General features: G+C 50.5%; 1 protein-coding gene across 6 annotated transcripts in view; it reads left to right on the top strand.

Annotated features, from left to right (window-relative positions):
- The first annotated feature begins 1520 nt into the window (after positions 1–1520).
- Positions 1521–15628, top strand: part of ano5a (anoctamin 5a) — a 133671-nt gene continuing 119563 nt past the window's right edge. For 2 of the 6 annotated variants that reach the window (XM_078415501.1, XM_078415496.1), the window contains exon 1: positions 2387–2519. In XM_078415501.1, the coding sequence (XP_078271627.1) occupies positions 2447–2519 (73 nt within the window). In that variant the 5' untranslated portion in view covers positions 2387–2446. Of the gene's footprint in view, positions 1543–2386; positions 2520–4471; positions 4485–15628 lie in introns of those variants that run through there. The other 4 variants (XM_078415499.1, XM_078415495.1, XM_078415500.1 and 1 more) reach the window with 3 other exon arrangements.

Genomic DNA, 15628 nt, shown 5'->3' with positions numbered 1-15628 from the left:
GCGCCAGAGACCCGGGTTCGATCCTGACCACGGGTGCTGTCTGTAGAGAGTTTGTACGTTCTCCCCGTGACCGCAGGGGTTTTCTCCAGATGCTCCGGTTTCCTCCCATCCTAAAGACGTGCAGGTTTCTGAGTAAATGGCCCTCTATAAATTGGCCCTAGTGTGCAGGGAGTGGATGAGAAAATGGGATAACTGTGAGCGGGTGAACGATGGTTGGCATGGACTCGTTGGGCTGAAGGGCCTGTTTCCCTGTTGTATCCCTAAATTAAACGAAATATTTGAAACACAGTCTTTCAGTCTGAAGAAGGGTTCCGACCTGAAACGTCACCTATTCCCTTTCTCCTGAGATGTTGCCTGACCCCCGCACATATAGTGATCTGGATTTAGGGTGCAAAATATTTTACCAACTCAGAAAAAAAAAAGCTGCACAAAATGTGAACTGAAGATAGATACAAAAAGCTGGAGTAACTCAGCGGGTCAGGCAGCATCTCTGGAGAAAAGGAATAGGTGATGTTTCGGGGTCGAGACCCTTCTTCAGACTGAGAATCAGAAGAAAGGGAAAAGGGAGATACAGATGGTGATGTAGAGAGTTATAGAATAAGTGAATGAAAGATATGCAAAAAATATGTAGAAAGACTGGATAGATTAGGCTTGTACTCGCTGGAATTTAGAAGACTGAGGGGGGATCTTATAGAAACATAAAATTCTTAAGGTGTTGGAGAGGCTAGATGCGGGAAGATTGTTCCCGATGTTGGGGAAGTCCAGAACCAGGGGTCACAGCTTAAGGATAAGGGGGAAGTCTTTTAGGACCGAGATGAGAAAACATTTCTTCACACTGAGAGTGGTGAGTCTGTGGAATTCTCTGCCACAGAAGGTAGTTGAGGCCAGTTCATTGGATATATTTAAGAGGGAGTTAGATGTGGCCCTTGTGGCTAAAGGGATCAGGGGGTATGGAGAGAAGGCAGGTACAGGATACTGAGCTGGATGATCAGCCATGATCATATTGAATGGCGGTGCGTACAGGCTCGAAGGGCCGAATGGCCTATTTTCCTGCACCTATTTTCTATGTTTCTATGTAAACGAAGATAACGGAACAGGCCAATGTTAGCTGTGGGCTTGGTGAAAATGAGTTACACACAATGAAACTCACCAGGACCACAGTGAAACTAGTACAATGACGGGTGGGGGGAGGGACGGAGATAGAGGGGATGCAAGGGTTAATTGAAGTTAGAGAAATCAATATTCATACTGAAGATAGACACAAAAAGCTGGAGTAGCTCAGTGGGTCAGGCAGCATCTCTGGAGAAAAAAGAATAGGTGACGTTTCGGATCTGGACCTGAAGCGTAACCCATTCCTTCTCTCCAGAGATGCTGCCTGTCCTGCTGAGTTACTCCAGCTTTGTGTGTCTATATCTTCTGTTTACACCAGCATCTGCAGTTCCTTCCCCACACATAATAGTCACTGGGTTGTAAGCAGGAAGTGGGTTGGCCACAACAAGTCTCCAAGAAAGAAAACCCCCAACCACTGCAGGCTGGGGATGTGTAAGTGTGACTGTGATTCTGCCGATTGAAAATGTGAGAGAAGGCTGGACTTTGCCTTTAAGCCACACGTCGAGGAGAGAGCAGAGGGGAGAAGGGAGAGAGAGCAGGGAGAGAGAGCAGAGAGGGGGGAGAGAGCAGGGAGGGGAGAGAGAGCAGAGAGGGGAGAGAGAGCAGGGGGAGGAGAGGAGAGGAGAGAGCAGAGGGGAGAAGGGAGAGAGAGCAGGGAGAGAGAGCAGAGAGGGGAGAGAGAGCAGGGAGGGGAGAGAGAGCAGGGAGAGAGAGCAGAGAGGGGAGAGAGAGCAGGGAGAGAGAGCAGAGAGGGGAGAGAGAGCAGGGAGGGGAGAGAGAGCAGGGAGAGAGAGCAGAGAGGGGAGAGAGAGCAGAGAGGGGAGAGAGAGCAGAGAGGGGAGAGAGAGCAGAGAGGGGAGAGAGAGCAGAGAGGGGAGAGAGCAGAGAGGGGAGGAGAGGAGAGAGCAGGGAGGAGAGAGCAGAGAGGGTAGGAGAGGAGAGAGGGGAGGGGAGAGCAGGGGGGAGGAGAGAAGGGAGAGAAGGGAGAGAGGGGAGGGGAGAGAAGGGAGAGAAGGGAGAGAGGGGAGGGGAGAGAAGGGAGAGAAGGGAGAGAAGGGAGAGAGGGGAGGGGAGAGAAGGGAGAGAAGGGAGAGAAGGGAGAGAGGGGAGGGGAGAGAAGGGAGAGAAGGGAGAGAGGGGAGGGGAGAGAAGGGAGAGAAGGGAGAGAGCAGGGAGAGGAGAGGGGAGGGGAGAGCAGGGGGGAGGAGAGAAGGGAGAGAAGGGAGAGAGAGCAGAGAGGGGAGAGAGCAGAGAGGGGAGAGAGCAGGGGGGAGGAGAGGAGAGGAGAGGGGAGGGGAGGGGAGGCGCAGGCTGCTCCTCCAGGAGCTGTGTCAAAATGATACCATACAACCACAAAGGAGACGAGACCCTTATTGAAATGTCTTCTTCTGCCGGCGAGGAGACGGGAGGTCAGTGCGTTTGCTGTATTTTATTTAAAACGTGGATTTAAAATGAGAATGTATATGAGGCGGTGTGAATGACAAGTCTCCCTGGGGCAGAGAGTGGAGGCGCTCTTCAGTGGTCAGTGCTGTGTGTAGGGAGGGGGGAGAGAGGGAGAAGGGGGGAGAGGGAGGGGGAGAGAGGGAGGGGGAGAGAGGGAGGGGGAGAGAGGGAGGGGGAGAGAGGGAGGGGGGAGAGAGGGAGGGGGAGAGAGGGAGGGGGAGAGAGGGAGGAGGGGGAGAGAGGGAGGAGGGGGAGAGAGGGAGGGGGAGAGAGGGAGGGGGAGAAGGAGGGGGAGAAGGAGAGAGGGAGGGGGAGAGAGGGAGAGAGAGGGAGAAGGAGGGAGAGAAAGGGAGAGAGGGTGGGTGGATGGGAAGGGGGTAGAGAAAGGGGGAGGGAGAGGGAGAAGGGGGCAGAGAGAGAGAGAGAGAGAGAGGGGGAGAGAGGGGGAGGGGGAGAGAGGGAGAGGGGGAGAGAGAGAGGGAGAGGGGGAGAGGGAGGGGGAGAGAGGGAGAGGGGGAGAGGGAGGGGGAGAAGGAGAGGGGGAGAGAGAGAGAGAGGGTGGGTGGTGAGGGAGAGGAGGGAGAAGGAGGGAGAGAGAAAGGGATGGAGAGAGGGAGGGGGAGAGAGGGTGGGGGAGAGAGAGGGAGAAGGAGGGGGAGAGGGAGGGAGGAGGGAGGGGGAGAGGGAGGGAGGGGGGAGAGGGAGGAAGAGAGAGAGAGGGAGGGTGGGAGAGGGAGGGAGAAGGAGGGGGAGAGAGAGAGGGAGGGAGGTGGGAGAGAGAGAAGGGAGAGAGAGAAGGAACCCGGGGTGTGAGCATGGGGTTTGTCAAGGGGTCCGGATATTAACACTGGGTTGCTGACAGAACAGGGGGGGAGGGAGAAGGGAGAGGTGCAGAGAGATGAGGGGATGGCGGGGGAGGAGAGCAAGAAGGATGAGAGAGATGAGGGAGAGGCGAGGAAAGAGACAGGAGAAGATGAGGGAGAAGTGGAGTGGGGAAAGGGGATGAAAGAGGAGAGAGAGGAGGGGAAAATGTGGGAGTGGAAGGAGAGAGAGAAGAGGAGAGGGAGGAGAGAGGGATGAGGGGAGGGAGGAGAGAGGGATGAGGGGAGGGAGGAGAGAGGGATGAGGGGAGGGAGGAGAGAGAGACAAGGAGAGGGAGGAGAGAGGGATGAGGAGAGGGAGGAGAGAGGGATGAGGGGAGGGAGGAGAGGGAGATGAGGAGAGGGAGGAGAGAGAGACGAGGAGAGGGAGGAGAGAGCGATGAGGAGAGAGAGATGAGGGGAGGGAGGAGAGAGAGACGAGGAGAGAGAGATGAGGGGAGGAGAGAGAGATGAGGAGAGGGAGGAGAGAGAGATGGGGGGAGGGAGGAGATTGGAGGGGAAGGAAATGGGGGAGAGGAGTGGGGAGAGGAGTGGGGAGAAGGGAGGAGGTGAAAGGAGAGAGAGGAGATGAGAGAGAGGAGCAGGGAGGACGGTGGGAGAGGCGAGGAGGAGAAAGAGGAAAGGTGGAGGCAGAGAGGAGGGAGTGGGGGAAGGAGATGAGGAAGGGAAGAGGGAAGAAGAGGGATGGGAATTGGGATTTAACAAGGAATTCCCTTTCAGTCGGGATATACCCTCTCCCACTGTTGCTGCCAGCTACAGTAACCAGCCCCTGAATCCCCATCATAATGCAGCCACTTTAACCATCTCACTGCCCACTCTGCCTCTATTCAAGTTGCACAGTATAGAAGTTGGGATATAACACAAAAAGCTGGGGTAACTCAGCGGGACAGGCAGCATCTGTGGAGGGAAGGAATGGGTGAAGACCCAAAAAATCACCCATCCCTTCTCTCCAGAGATGCTGCCTGTCCCGCTGAGTTACTCCAGCTTTTTGGGTCGATCTTTGGTTTAAACCAGCATCTGCATTTTCGTCCTGCACATGGAAATTGGAAGGTCATTTTGCAGTTATATAAGACGCATATGGAGTATTGTGTTCAGTTCTGGGCACATGTTATAGGAAAGACGTTGCCAAGCTTGAAAGGGTTCAGCGAAGATTTACGAGGATGTTGTCAGGACTAGAGGATGTGAGCTGCAGGGCGAGGTTGAGTAGGCTGGGACTCAATTCCTTGGAGAGCAATTCGATGTGGGATGATCTTATAGAGATGTATAAGATCATGAGAGGATTAGATCGGGTGGATGCACAGAATCTCTTGCCAGAGTAGGGAATCGAGGACAGAAGAATAGTTTCAAGGTGAAGGGGAAAAGATATAATAGGAATTTGAGGGCTAACTTTTTCACACAGAGGGTGGTGGGTGCATGGAACAAGTTGCCAGAGGAGGTAGTTGAGGCAGGGACTATCCAGCGTTTAAGAAACAGTTAGACAGGTACATGGATAGGACAGGTTTGGAGGGATACGGACCAACGCGGGCAGGTGGGACTATGTAGATGGGCATGTTGGCCGGTGTGGGCAGTTGTACTGAAGGCCTGTTTCCACACTGTATCACTCTATGACTAGAGAAGAAAGGGAATTGGCTGTGTCGTAATGAAGAGACAAAAACTGCACGGTTGTGGAAATACAGACGGCACGAAGATAGAGTTCCTCTCGCCCCCCGCTCCTCAGTGGGGTCATTCCTCCCGGCCTGGCCCACGCCAGCCATTCAAGTGACCCACGAAAGGAATGTGGGGGGCAGCTGGGTGGGTGAGGGTGGAATAATAGACACTAGACAATAGGGGCCCAGTCAAACGCTCCTCATAAGGCACAAAGTGTCGGTGGAACACTCAAAGTGCCGGAGTAACTCAGCAGGTCGGGCAGCATCTCTGGGGAGCATGGATCAGCGATGTTTCTGGTCGACACACTTCTACAGACTGAGTTAATCCAGCACTTTGCATCTTTTTTTGTAAACCAGCATCTGCAGTTCATTGTATCTACACGTATTACTGCCCAATTTCCTTACAGGCTGCGTACCTCCCTTCCCTTCCCTCCCTCCCTTCCCTCCTCCCTCCCCTCCCCTCCCCTCCCCCTCCCCTCCCCTCCCCTCCCCTCCCCTCCCTCCCCTCCCTCCTCCCTCCTCCCTCCCTTCCCACCTTCCCCTCCCTCCCCCCTTCTGCCCTCCCCCCTCCCCACACCACTCTCCACCCTACCCTTCCTTACCCCTCCCTCACCCCATCCCACACCCTCTCCCTCCATTCCTCCCTCCCTCCTTTCCCTACCCCTTCCCCCTCCCCCTTCCCCTCCCTCTCCCCTTCTGCCCTCCCCACACCCCTCTGCACCCTACCCTCCCTTACCCCCTCCTCACCCCATCCCACACCCTCTCCCTCCATTTCTCCCTCCCTCCTTTCCTACCCCTCCATTCCTCCCTCCTTCCTTTCCCTACCCCTCCATCTATCCACCGACCCCGCCCCAACACCCCCTCCCTCTGTTCTCCCCCTCCCTCCCCCCAACCTGCCATCTCCGCCCAGGTTAAGATATGTAGCTCCATTCACACAGTGTGCAAGGACTGTACTTGCTGCAGCATAACCCAGAGTGGGAGGGGGTGCAGATCGTCCAGCTCTGACTGTCTGTCCACCTGGTCCGACTGCCAGTCCCAGAATAAACTGGAGGAAAGCGACTGAGAGGTGTCTCCGCAGCCGACAAAACTCCAATTCTTTGCTCACTGAGGTTTTGGTTCCTTTAAGGAAATGCCTGGTCAATCTGGCACATCATTACGGAGGAAGTAATGATTCACATCATTGTTCCGAGTCTGAAAAAATTGTCAGTGCTGAGTTTATAACTGATAAAGTATAAAGAGTCAGGTTTATTCAGGAAAAGGTAGATGGCCTGGAGTATTGTCAACATATTTGTTTATAAGATGACTGGTTTGTTCCCCAACCTGCCATGTACAATTGCACCAAAGATAGGCACAAAGTGCTGGAGTAACTCAGCGGGTCAGGCCGCATCTCCTGAGACAAGGAATAGGTGACGTTTCGGGTCGAGACCCTTCTTCAGACTGAGAATGTCCTGGGGTCTTGCAGGATGGAGGTTTCTCTGTTCCTTCTCACTCGCGTGCCATCACTCCTTCAGGTAGACAGTGGCAAAAGACACAGAGTGCTGGAGTATCTCAGCGGGTCGGGCAGCAACTCTGGAGAACATGGGTCTTATCAGGGTGCATAAGATCGTGAGGGGGAATAGAGTCATTTAGCCAGAGTAGGCAGATCTTAGTTCATAAGTGATAGGAGCAGAATTAGGCCATTCGGCCCATCAAGTCTACTCTGCCATTCAATCATTGGTGATCTATCTTTCCACTCAACCCCATTCTCCTGCCTTCTCCCCATAACCCCTGACTCCCATACTAATCAAGAATCTGTCAATCTCCGCCTTAAAAATATCCGTAGACTTGACCTCCACAGCCGTGTGTGGCAATGTATTCCACAGATGATAGCCAGACCTTATTCACCCCTATAAGACCACCCCTCAGCCTTCTGAGCTCCAGGGAAAAAAGTCCTAGCCTGCCCATTGCTCTTTCTACAACTCAGGCCTTCAAGTCCTGGCAACATCCGTGTAAATATATTTTCTCGGATGTAGCGAGTAACATAGCTGTTTGGGAAGTGGCTTAGCTAAAGGTGTGACTCATACTTGAACACATGGCTCTAACAATGAAATCAGAGGATGTATTTCCATTGCTCACAGCCATTTGTCTCTCGTTTGGAACTGAATGGAAGTGGTTGATGATTCTGGTGATTGGAATGAACATAAATGGGATTAATCTTCTATTCAGCACTACAAGTTCATAAATTCACAGGGTACAGGCGTAGAATTAGGCCATTCGGCCCATCGGGTCCACTCCGCCATTCAATCGTGGCTGAGCTCTGCCTCCTAATTCCATTTATCTGCCTTCTCACCATAACCCTTGACCCCGCCCACCCCATTCTAATCTAGAATTTGTCTATCTCTGCCTTAGAAATATCCACTGGCTTGGCCTCCACAGCCCTCTGTGGCAATGAGTTGCACAGATTAACCACCCTCTGACTAAAGAAGTTCCTCCTCTCCTCCTTTCTAAAAGAGCGCCCTTTAATTCTGAGGCTGTGACCTCTGGTCCCAGACTCTCCCACCAGTGGAAACATCCTTTTACACATCCACTCTATCTGTGCTTTTCATTATTCTGTAAGTTTCCATGAGGTTCCCCCCCCTCAACCTTCTAAAAACTCCAGCGACTCAAGGCCCAGCGCTGTCAAAACCCTCTTCATTTGCTCACCCCCTCATTCCTGGGATCACGTTGAAGTCGACGAGAGTGGCTGAGCTTCAACCTAGAAGAGGAACATTTTGCTGGGAAATAATATTCTTGGTGGAAAAAGAAGAAGAAAGTGATTTTGCAAACCAACACCTGCAGTTTCACGTATCACCAAAGTGGGAAGCTCCGTCTCTGCTGAACTTGGTTGGTGGGAATATTTCCCCACTTACTGCTGAAAGTCAACTTTGAGATGCTGCAGAAATAAGGAACTGCAGGTTCTGGTTTACCAAAAAAAGACACAAAGTGCTGGAGTAACCCACCGGGTCTTGCTATTGAGGGAGTGCAGCGTAGGTTCGGCAGGTTAATTCCCTGAATGGCGGGACTGTCATATGTTGAAAGACTGGAGCGGCTAGGCTTGTATACACTGGAATTTAGAAGGATGAGAGGAGATCTTATCGAAACGTATAAGATTATTAAGGGGTTGGACACGTTAGAGGCAGGAAACATGTTCCCAATGTTGGGGGAGTCCAGAACAAGGGGACACAGTTTAAGAATAAGGGGTAGGCCATTTAGAACTGAGATGAGGAAAAATGTTTTCTGTCAGAGAGTTGTGAATCTGTGGAATTCTCTGCCTCAGAAGGCAGTGGAGGCCAATTCTCTGAATGCATTCAAGAGAGAGCTGGATAGAGCTCTTAAGGATAGTGGAGTCTGGGGGTATGGGGAGAAGGCAGGAACGGGGTACTGATTGAGAATGATCAGCCATGATCACATTGAATGGCGGTGCTGGCTCGAAGGGCCGAATGGCCTCCTCCTGCATCTATTGTCTATTGTCTATTGGGTCAGGCAGCATCTTCAGGGTCTGAAGAAAGGACCCGACCTGAAACGTTGCCTATCCATGTTCTGCAGAGATGCTGCCTGACACGCTGAGTTACTCCAGCACTTTGTCTTTTCATAAGAAATTGGACTTTGACATCACACTTGGGGCACTGTGTAGAATTGGGGGGGGGGTCAATTCCAGCGGTGGAGTTGCTGCCTTACAGCGCCAAAGATCAAGTTCGATCCTCACTACGGGTGCTGTCCGTACGGAGTTTGTACGCTCTCCCTTTGACAGCGTGGGTTTTCTCCAGGAGCTCTGGTTTCCTCCCACATTCTGAAGACGGTACGGTTTTGTAGGTTAATTGGCTTCGGTAGCAAAATTGCAAATTGTCCCGAGTGTGCGTAGGATAGTGTTAGTGTACGGGGCGATCGCTGGCCGGCTTGGACTCGGTGGGCTGAAGGGCCTGTTTCTGTAATGCATCTTTAAAGTGTAAAAGGGAAGACTGCCTTGGTGGTTAGGCAGAGATGATTCACTGTGCTGATTATAGGTTTGACGATGTATTTGAGGGAAGATTTCAGCCTGTATTCTTGCTGACACCCAGAAAAGTGAGAAGCATTTAAGATCCCAACAGACTTCATGCTGGAGAATGTTTTTCTCTCTGGCGCGAACCTAAAGCTGGAGGCGGGTTCTCGGGTTGAGTGGGGTTCTATTGGAGACTGAGATTAGGATACGTTTCTTCTGAGGTTTGTGAATCCTTGGAGTGCTGTGGCAACAGGTTCATGGACTATCTTTTGGGCTGAAGAGTTTCAAGCCTGAGTAGCTAGAAGCTGGAAAGGGTGCAGAAAAGATTCACGAGGATGTTAGGCACAAAATACTGGAGCAGCTCAGTGGGACAGGCAGCATCTCTGGAGAGAAGGAATGGGTGACGTTTCGGGTCGAGACCCTTCTCCAGACTGAAGAATCAGCATTTTGTGTCTATCTTTCGATTTTAAACCAGCATCTGCCGTTCTTTCCTACACATTTACGAGGATGTTGTCAGGGCTCAAGCCAAGAGCTAAAGGGAGAGGTTGAGCAGGCTCGGATTTTATTCCTTGGACTGCAGGAGGATGAGGGGTGATCTTGTTGAGGTGGTCAAGATCGTGAGAGAAATAGGTAAGGTAAATGCACACAGTCTTTTGTCCAGAGCAGGGGAATTGAGAACTAGAGGACACCAGTCCCTCCCACAATCCAAAGATGTGCAGGTTTGTCGGTCAATTTGTTTCCGTGAATTGTAAATTGTCCCTGGTGTGTAGGATAGCGTTAGTGAACGGGGTGATCGCTGGTCGGCATGGACTCGGTGGGCTGAAGGGCCTAATTCCACGCTTTACCTCAGAAGTCTAGTTTAAGGTGAGGGGGGGAAGGATTTAATGGGTAACCCGAGGGGCAACTTTTTTCTACACAAAGGGTGGTGGATGTATGGAACGAATTTGCTGGAGGAGGTAGTTGAGGCTGGGACTATCAGAAAGTTTAAGAGACATATAGACGGGTACTTGGATAGGGCAGGTTTAGAGGGATATGGGCCAAACACAAGCAGGTGGGACTAGTGTAGGTGAGGCACGTTGGCCGGTGTGGGCAAGTTGAGGCTGGGACTATCAGAAAGTTTAAGAGACATATAGACGGGTACTTGGATAGGGCAGGTTTAGAGGGATATGGGCCAAACACAAGCAGGTGGGACTAGTGTAGGTGAGGCACGTTGGCCGATGTGGGCAAGTTGGGGTGAAGGGCCTGTTCCGTGCTGTATCACTCTGTGACTGACTGTAAATATATGAACTGGGGCACAGAAGTGAGAAAGACATCCTTGGCAATGTTGGGGATGAATCAAGGAAGTGACAAGGTAGTCAGAGTGATCGAGGATGGAATCAGATCCTATTGCAGTGTTGTGGAGGGCAGGAGAAGACAAGGGAGAGGTTCTCTGACTATCAGGCAAGTGATGGAGGGAACATCATTAGTTTGTTCCACTGGGTTCAGGAAAGAAAAGACATGGTCAACATTTTCAGAATGTGTAGGAAAAAAAACTGCAGATGCTGGTTTAAACCGATGGTAGACACCAAATGCTGGAGTAACTCAGCGGGTCAGGCAGCATCTCAGGAGAGAAGGAATGGGTGACGTTTCTGGTCTCCCATTCCTTCTCTCCTGAGATGCTGCCTGACCCGCTGAGTTACTCCAGCATTTTGTGCCTACCCAGCATTTTCAGAATGATGCATGGAGCCATCAGTGAAGCAACAGTGGAAGGCAAACTGCAATGCTGTTGTTGGGTTTTGTTTAGTTTAGGGATACAGCGTGGAGTCAGGCCCTTCGGCCCATCGTGTCTGCGCCGACCAGCGATCCCCACACACTAACATTACCCTACACACACTAGGGACAATTTACAATTATACCAAAGCCAATTAACCTACAAACCTGTCGGTCTTTGGAGTGTGGGAGGAAACCAGAGATCCCGGAGAAAACCCATGCAGGTCACTGGGGGGAACGTAGAAACTCCATGCAGACAGCACCCGTGGTCGGGATCGAACCGGAGTCTCTGGCGCTGTAAGGCAGCAACTCTACCGCTGCGCCACCGTGCCGCGCATTGGTGCCGGGCTGTGGAAATGGAACAGACGATATCTGAAGGTGGGGACAATGGAGGGATTTCAACATAAGCCCCTGCCGGGACAATAGCTTCATGTTGGTGAAACATTGTGTCTGTAAATGGCTGGAGATGTTGAAGGAAAGTTGTGTAGAAAGGAACTGCAGATGCTGGTTTACGCCGAAGATAGACACAAAATGCTGGAGTAACTCAGCGGGACAGGCAGCAACTTTGGAGAAAAGGAATAGGTGACGTTTCAGGTTGCGATCCTTCTTCAGACTGAGAGTCAGGGGAGAGGGAACTAAAGGCTCCACCCTTTACCACCTTTACTTGATCATCTGCCTGGCTTTGATTTGTACTCGTTATATCTTTCATTCATTTGCTCGATATCTCTTCCTATCACCGTCTAAATCTCTCATTTCCCTGTCCCCTGACTCTCAGTCTGAAGAAGAGCCTCGACCCGAAACGTCACCCATTCCTTCTCTCCAGAGATGCTGCCTGTCCCTGCTGAGTTACTCCAGCATTTTGCGTCTGTCTTTAATAGATTGGGAAGATTGCCTTTGAAATTTGGCAGACTTTCTTTTCAAAATATAAGGTGTTTTAGGCAGATGTCTGGAAAAGCAGATACCTATAAAACGGAATCTTTGCTCGAATGATGCGTTTCAGTTTTCACGCCTAAATATTGCGGGCTTGGCATGATTAGTGGTTTAGGAGTTGGACTTATTGAAGCTGACCACAAAATTGTACAGCGGGCAAGGCACAATGTATCGGCAGTGCAATTACAGATGATCATCAGGGTGAATTAAGGACACAACTTGTTTCTTACACTTTGAAATTACGCTCAACCCTTGTACTTAAGGTCATAAGTGATGGGAGCAGAATTAGGCCATTCAGCCCATCAAGTCTACTCCATTCAATCATGGCTGATCTATCTCTCCCTCTCAACCCCATTCTCCAGCCTTCTCCCCAAGAGAGAGCTGGATAGAGCTCTTAAGGATAGCGGAGTCAGGGGGTATGGGGAGAAGGCAGGAACGGGGTACTGATTGAGAATGATCAGCCATGATCACATTGAATGGCGGTGCTGGCTCGAAGGGCCGAATGGCCTCCTCCTGCACCTATTGTCTATTGTCTATAACCCCTGACCACCCGTACTAATCAAATATCTATCTATCACTGCCTTAAAAATATCCATTGACGGCCTCCACAGCCTTCTACGGTAAAGAATTCCACAGATTCACCACTCTCTGACTAAGGAAATTTCTCCTCATCTCCTTCCTAAAGGAACGTCCTTTAATTCTGAGGCTGTGACCTCTGGTCCTAGACTCCCCCACTAGTGGAAACATCCTCTCCACATCCACTCTATCCAAGCCTTTCACTATTCAGTAAGTTTCAATGTGGACCCCCTCATCTAAACTCCAGCGAGTACAGGCCCAGCGCTGTTAAACGCTCATCATATGTGAACCCAAACATTTCTGGGATCACTCTTGTAAACCTCCTCTGGACCCTCTCCAGTGCCAGCACATCCTTCCTCAGATATGGGGCCCAAAATTGCTCACAATACTTCAATGTTTAATGTACTGAAGCCACAGAAAGTATTGCATTGATTGAAATGGTGTTCGTTTGAACGGTATGATTGAAATCATTTAAATTTTCTTGTGTTATGGATGTATAGTTGGGGCTCTGTGTAAAATTGTCCCCCTGTGACTCCTTTCAATTTTTCCTCCCTCCCTTTAAACCTGTTTCCAGTCCTTCAGACTGAAGAAGGGTCTCGACCCGAAACGTCACTTAATCCTTTTCTCCAGAGATGCTGCCTGCCCCGCTGAGTTGCTCCAGGGGTACAGTGAAACTAGTCAGAACTAGGGTGGAGGATGGATGGAGAGAAAGAGAAAGCAAGAGTTGGAGAAGTCAATGTTCATACCGCTGGGGTGTAAGCTGCCCAAGTGAATTATGAGGTGCTGTTCCTCCAATTTGCGCTGGGCCTCACTCTGACAATGGAGGAGGCCCAGGACAGAGAGGTCAGTGTGGGAATGGGAGGGGGAGTTAAAGTGTTTGGCAACCGGGAAATCGCGTAGGCCTAGTCTATCTTTGGTATCAACCAGCATCTGCAGTTCATTCATAGGGCGGCACGATGGCGCAGCGGTAGAGTTGCTGCCTTACAGCGAATGCAGCGCCGGAGACTCAGGTTCGATCCTGACTACGGGCGCCGTCTGTACGGAGTTCGTACGTTCTCCCCGTGACCTGCGTGGGTTTTCTCCGAGATCTTCGGTTTCCTCCCACACTCCAAAGACGTACAGGTATGTAGGTTAATTGGTTGGGCAAATGTAAAAAAAATAAAAAAATTGTCCCTAGTTTGCGTAGGATAGTGTTAATGTGCGGGGATCGCTGGGCGGCGCGGTCCCGGTGGGCCGAAGGGCCTGTTTCCGCGCTGTATCTCAAAATCTAAAAAAATCCTACACAGATAAGAAGGGTCACGACCCAAAACGTCACCCATTCCTTCTCTCCAGAGATGCTGCCTGTCCCGCTGAGTTACTCCAGCATTTTGTGTCTTACTCCAGCATCTGCAGTTCCTTCCTACACGGAAACGTGTGGAGATTGCTTTGACCGCTCTCCCCAAACTCTCAACATCTCCCTGTCTTGGGTGTAGATATACTTGCCTCCAGGGATGTGCGCGCTGTACCTCTAAACTAAACTCGACTAAACTAATCACTGCTCATTTCCCTCATTCCCTTTTGCTTCCATGACCTTCTCAGTAAATACAGATGAGAAAAGTATTCATTTAACACCTGGCCCATCCCCCGAGGCTCAACACATGGATGAGCACATTGATCCTTGGGGGAAGCCCTAGTCTCTGCCTTGTAATACTTTTCTCCTTAATATTTAGAACAATCTCTTGTGATTTTTCATGATCTCGTCTGCCAGAGCTGTCACTTTGCAATAAACGTTATTCCCTTATTCCGTATCAATACCCTGTAAATGACTCGATTGTAATCATGTATTGTCTTTCTGCTGACTGGATAGCTCGCAACAAAAGCTTTTTACTGTACCTCGGTACATAGAAACATAGAAAATAGGTGCAGGAGTAGGCCATTCGTCCCTTCGAGCCTGCACCACCATTCAATATGATCATGGCTGATCATCCAACTCAGTATCCCGTACCTGCCTTCTCTCCATACCCCCTGATCCCTTTAGCCACAAGGGCCACATCTAACTCCCTCTTAAATATAGCCAATGAACTGGCCTCGACTACCTTCTGTGGCAGAGAATTCCACAGATTCACCACTCTCTGTGTGAAAAAAAACGTTCTCATCTCGGTCCTAAAAGACTTCCCCCCTATCCTTAAACTGTGACCCCTTGTTCTGGACTCCCCCAACATCGGGAACAATCTTCCTGCATCTAGCTTGTCCAACCCCTTAAGAATTTTGTAAGTTTCTATAAGATCCCCCCTCAATCTTCTAAATTCCAGCGAGTACAAGCCGAGTCTATCCAGTCTTTCTTCATATGAAAGTCCTGCCATCCCAGGGATCAATCTGGTGAACCTTCTCTGTACTCCCTCTGTGGCAAGAATGTACAAGCGACAATAAACTAAACTGAAAACACAGTCCTCTGATATCCCTCTCAAGTGTGGTCTTATATTTCACAAAGGATTGAGCTCAACTTGGGTCAGAGGGTGGTGGATCTGTGGAATTCATTGCCAAGGACGGCTGTGGAGGCCAAGTCAATAGACATTTTTAAGGCGGAGATTCACAGATTCTTGATTAGTGCGGGTGTCAGGGGTTATGGGGAGAATGCAGGAGAATGGGGTTAGAAGGGAGAGATAGATCAGCCATGATTGAATGGTAGAGTAGACTTGACGGACTGAATAGCCTAATTTTGCTCCTATCACTTATGAACAGTGTCCATTTCCCAGTCTGCCAGCCTTCCCAGTTCCTGAGGTTTTTTAGATTAAAAAAAATTAAGGGGCGGCACGGTAGCGCAGCGGTAGAGTTGCTGCTTTACAGCGAATGCAGCGCCGGAGACTCAGGTTCGATCCTGACTACGGGTGCTGCACTGTAAGGAGTTTGTACGTTCTCCCCGTGACCTGCGTGGGTTTTCTCCGAGATCTTCGGTTTCCTCCCACACTCCAAAGACGTACAGGTATGTAGGTTGATTTGACTGGGTAAATGTAAAAAATTGTCCCTAGTGTGTGTAGGATAGTGTTAATGTGCGGGGATCGCTGGGCGGCGCGGACTTGGTGGGCCGAAAAGGCCTGTTTCCGCGCTGTATATATATGATGATATGATAAGTTTTGAAAAATGATCTCTGAGGCCCAGTTAGTCCCCTCCCCACTGGCACACAGGTGGTGCAGCGGTAGACTCAGCTCCAGTTATTTTTGCCGTTGTGAAATTTCAGTTGGTTCTATGAGATGATGACTCACTTGAAGAGCAATAAATACATCCACCCACTGATGGTCGGTTTCAACTTATGTTTG

The sequence above is a fragment of the Rhinoraja longicauda genome, chromosome 18 (assembly GCF_053455715.1).
Source record: "Rhinoraja longicauda isolate Sanriku21f chromosome 18, sRhiLon1.1, whole genome shotgun sequence".
Taxonomy (NCBI): Eukaryota; Metazoa; Chordata; class Chondrichthyes; order Rajiformes; family Arhynchobatidae; genus Rhinoraja; species Rhinoraja longicauda.
Note: the sequence above shows the minus strand (reverse complement) of the source record. Positions and strands in the feature narration are given on the sequence as shown.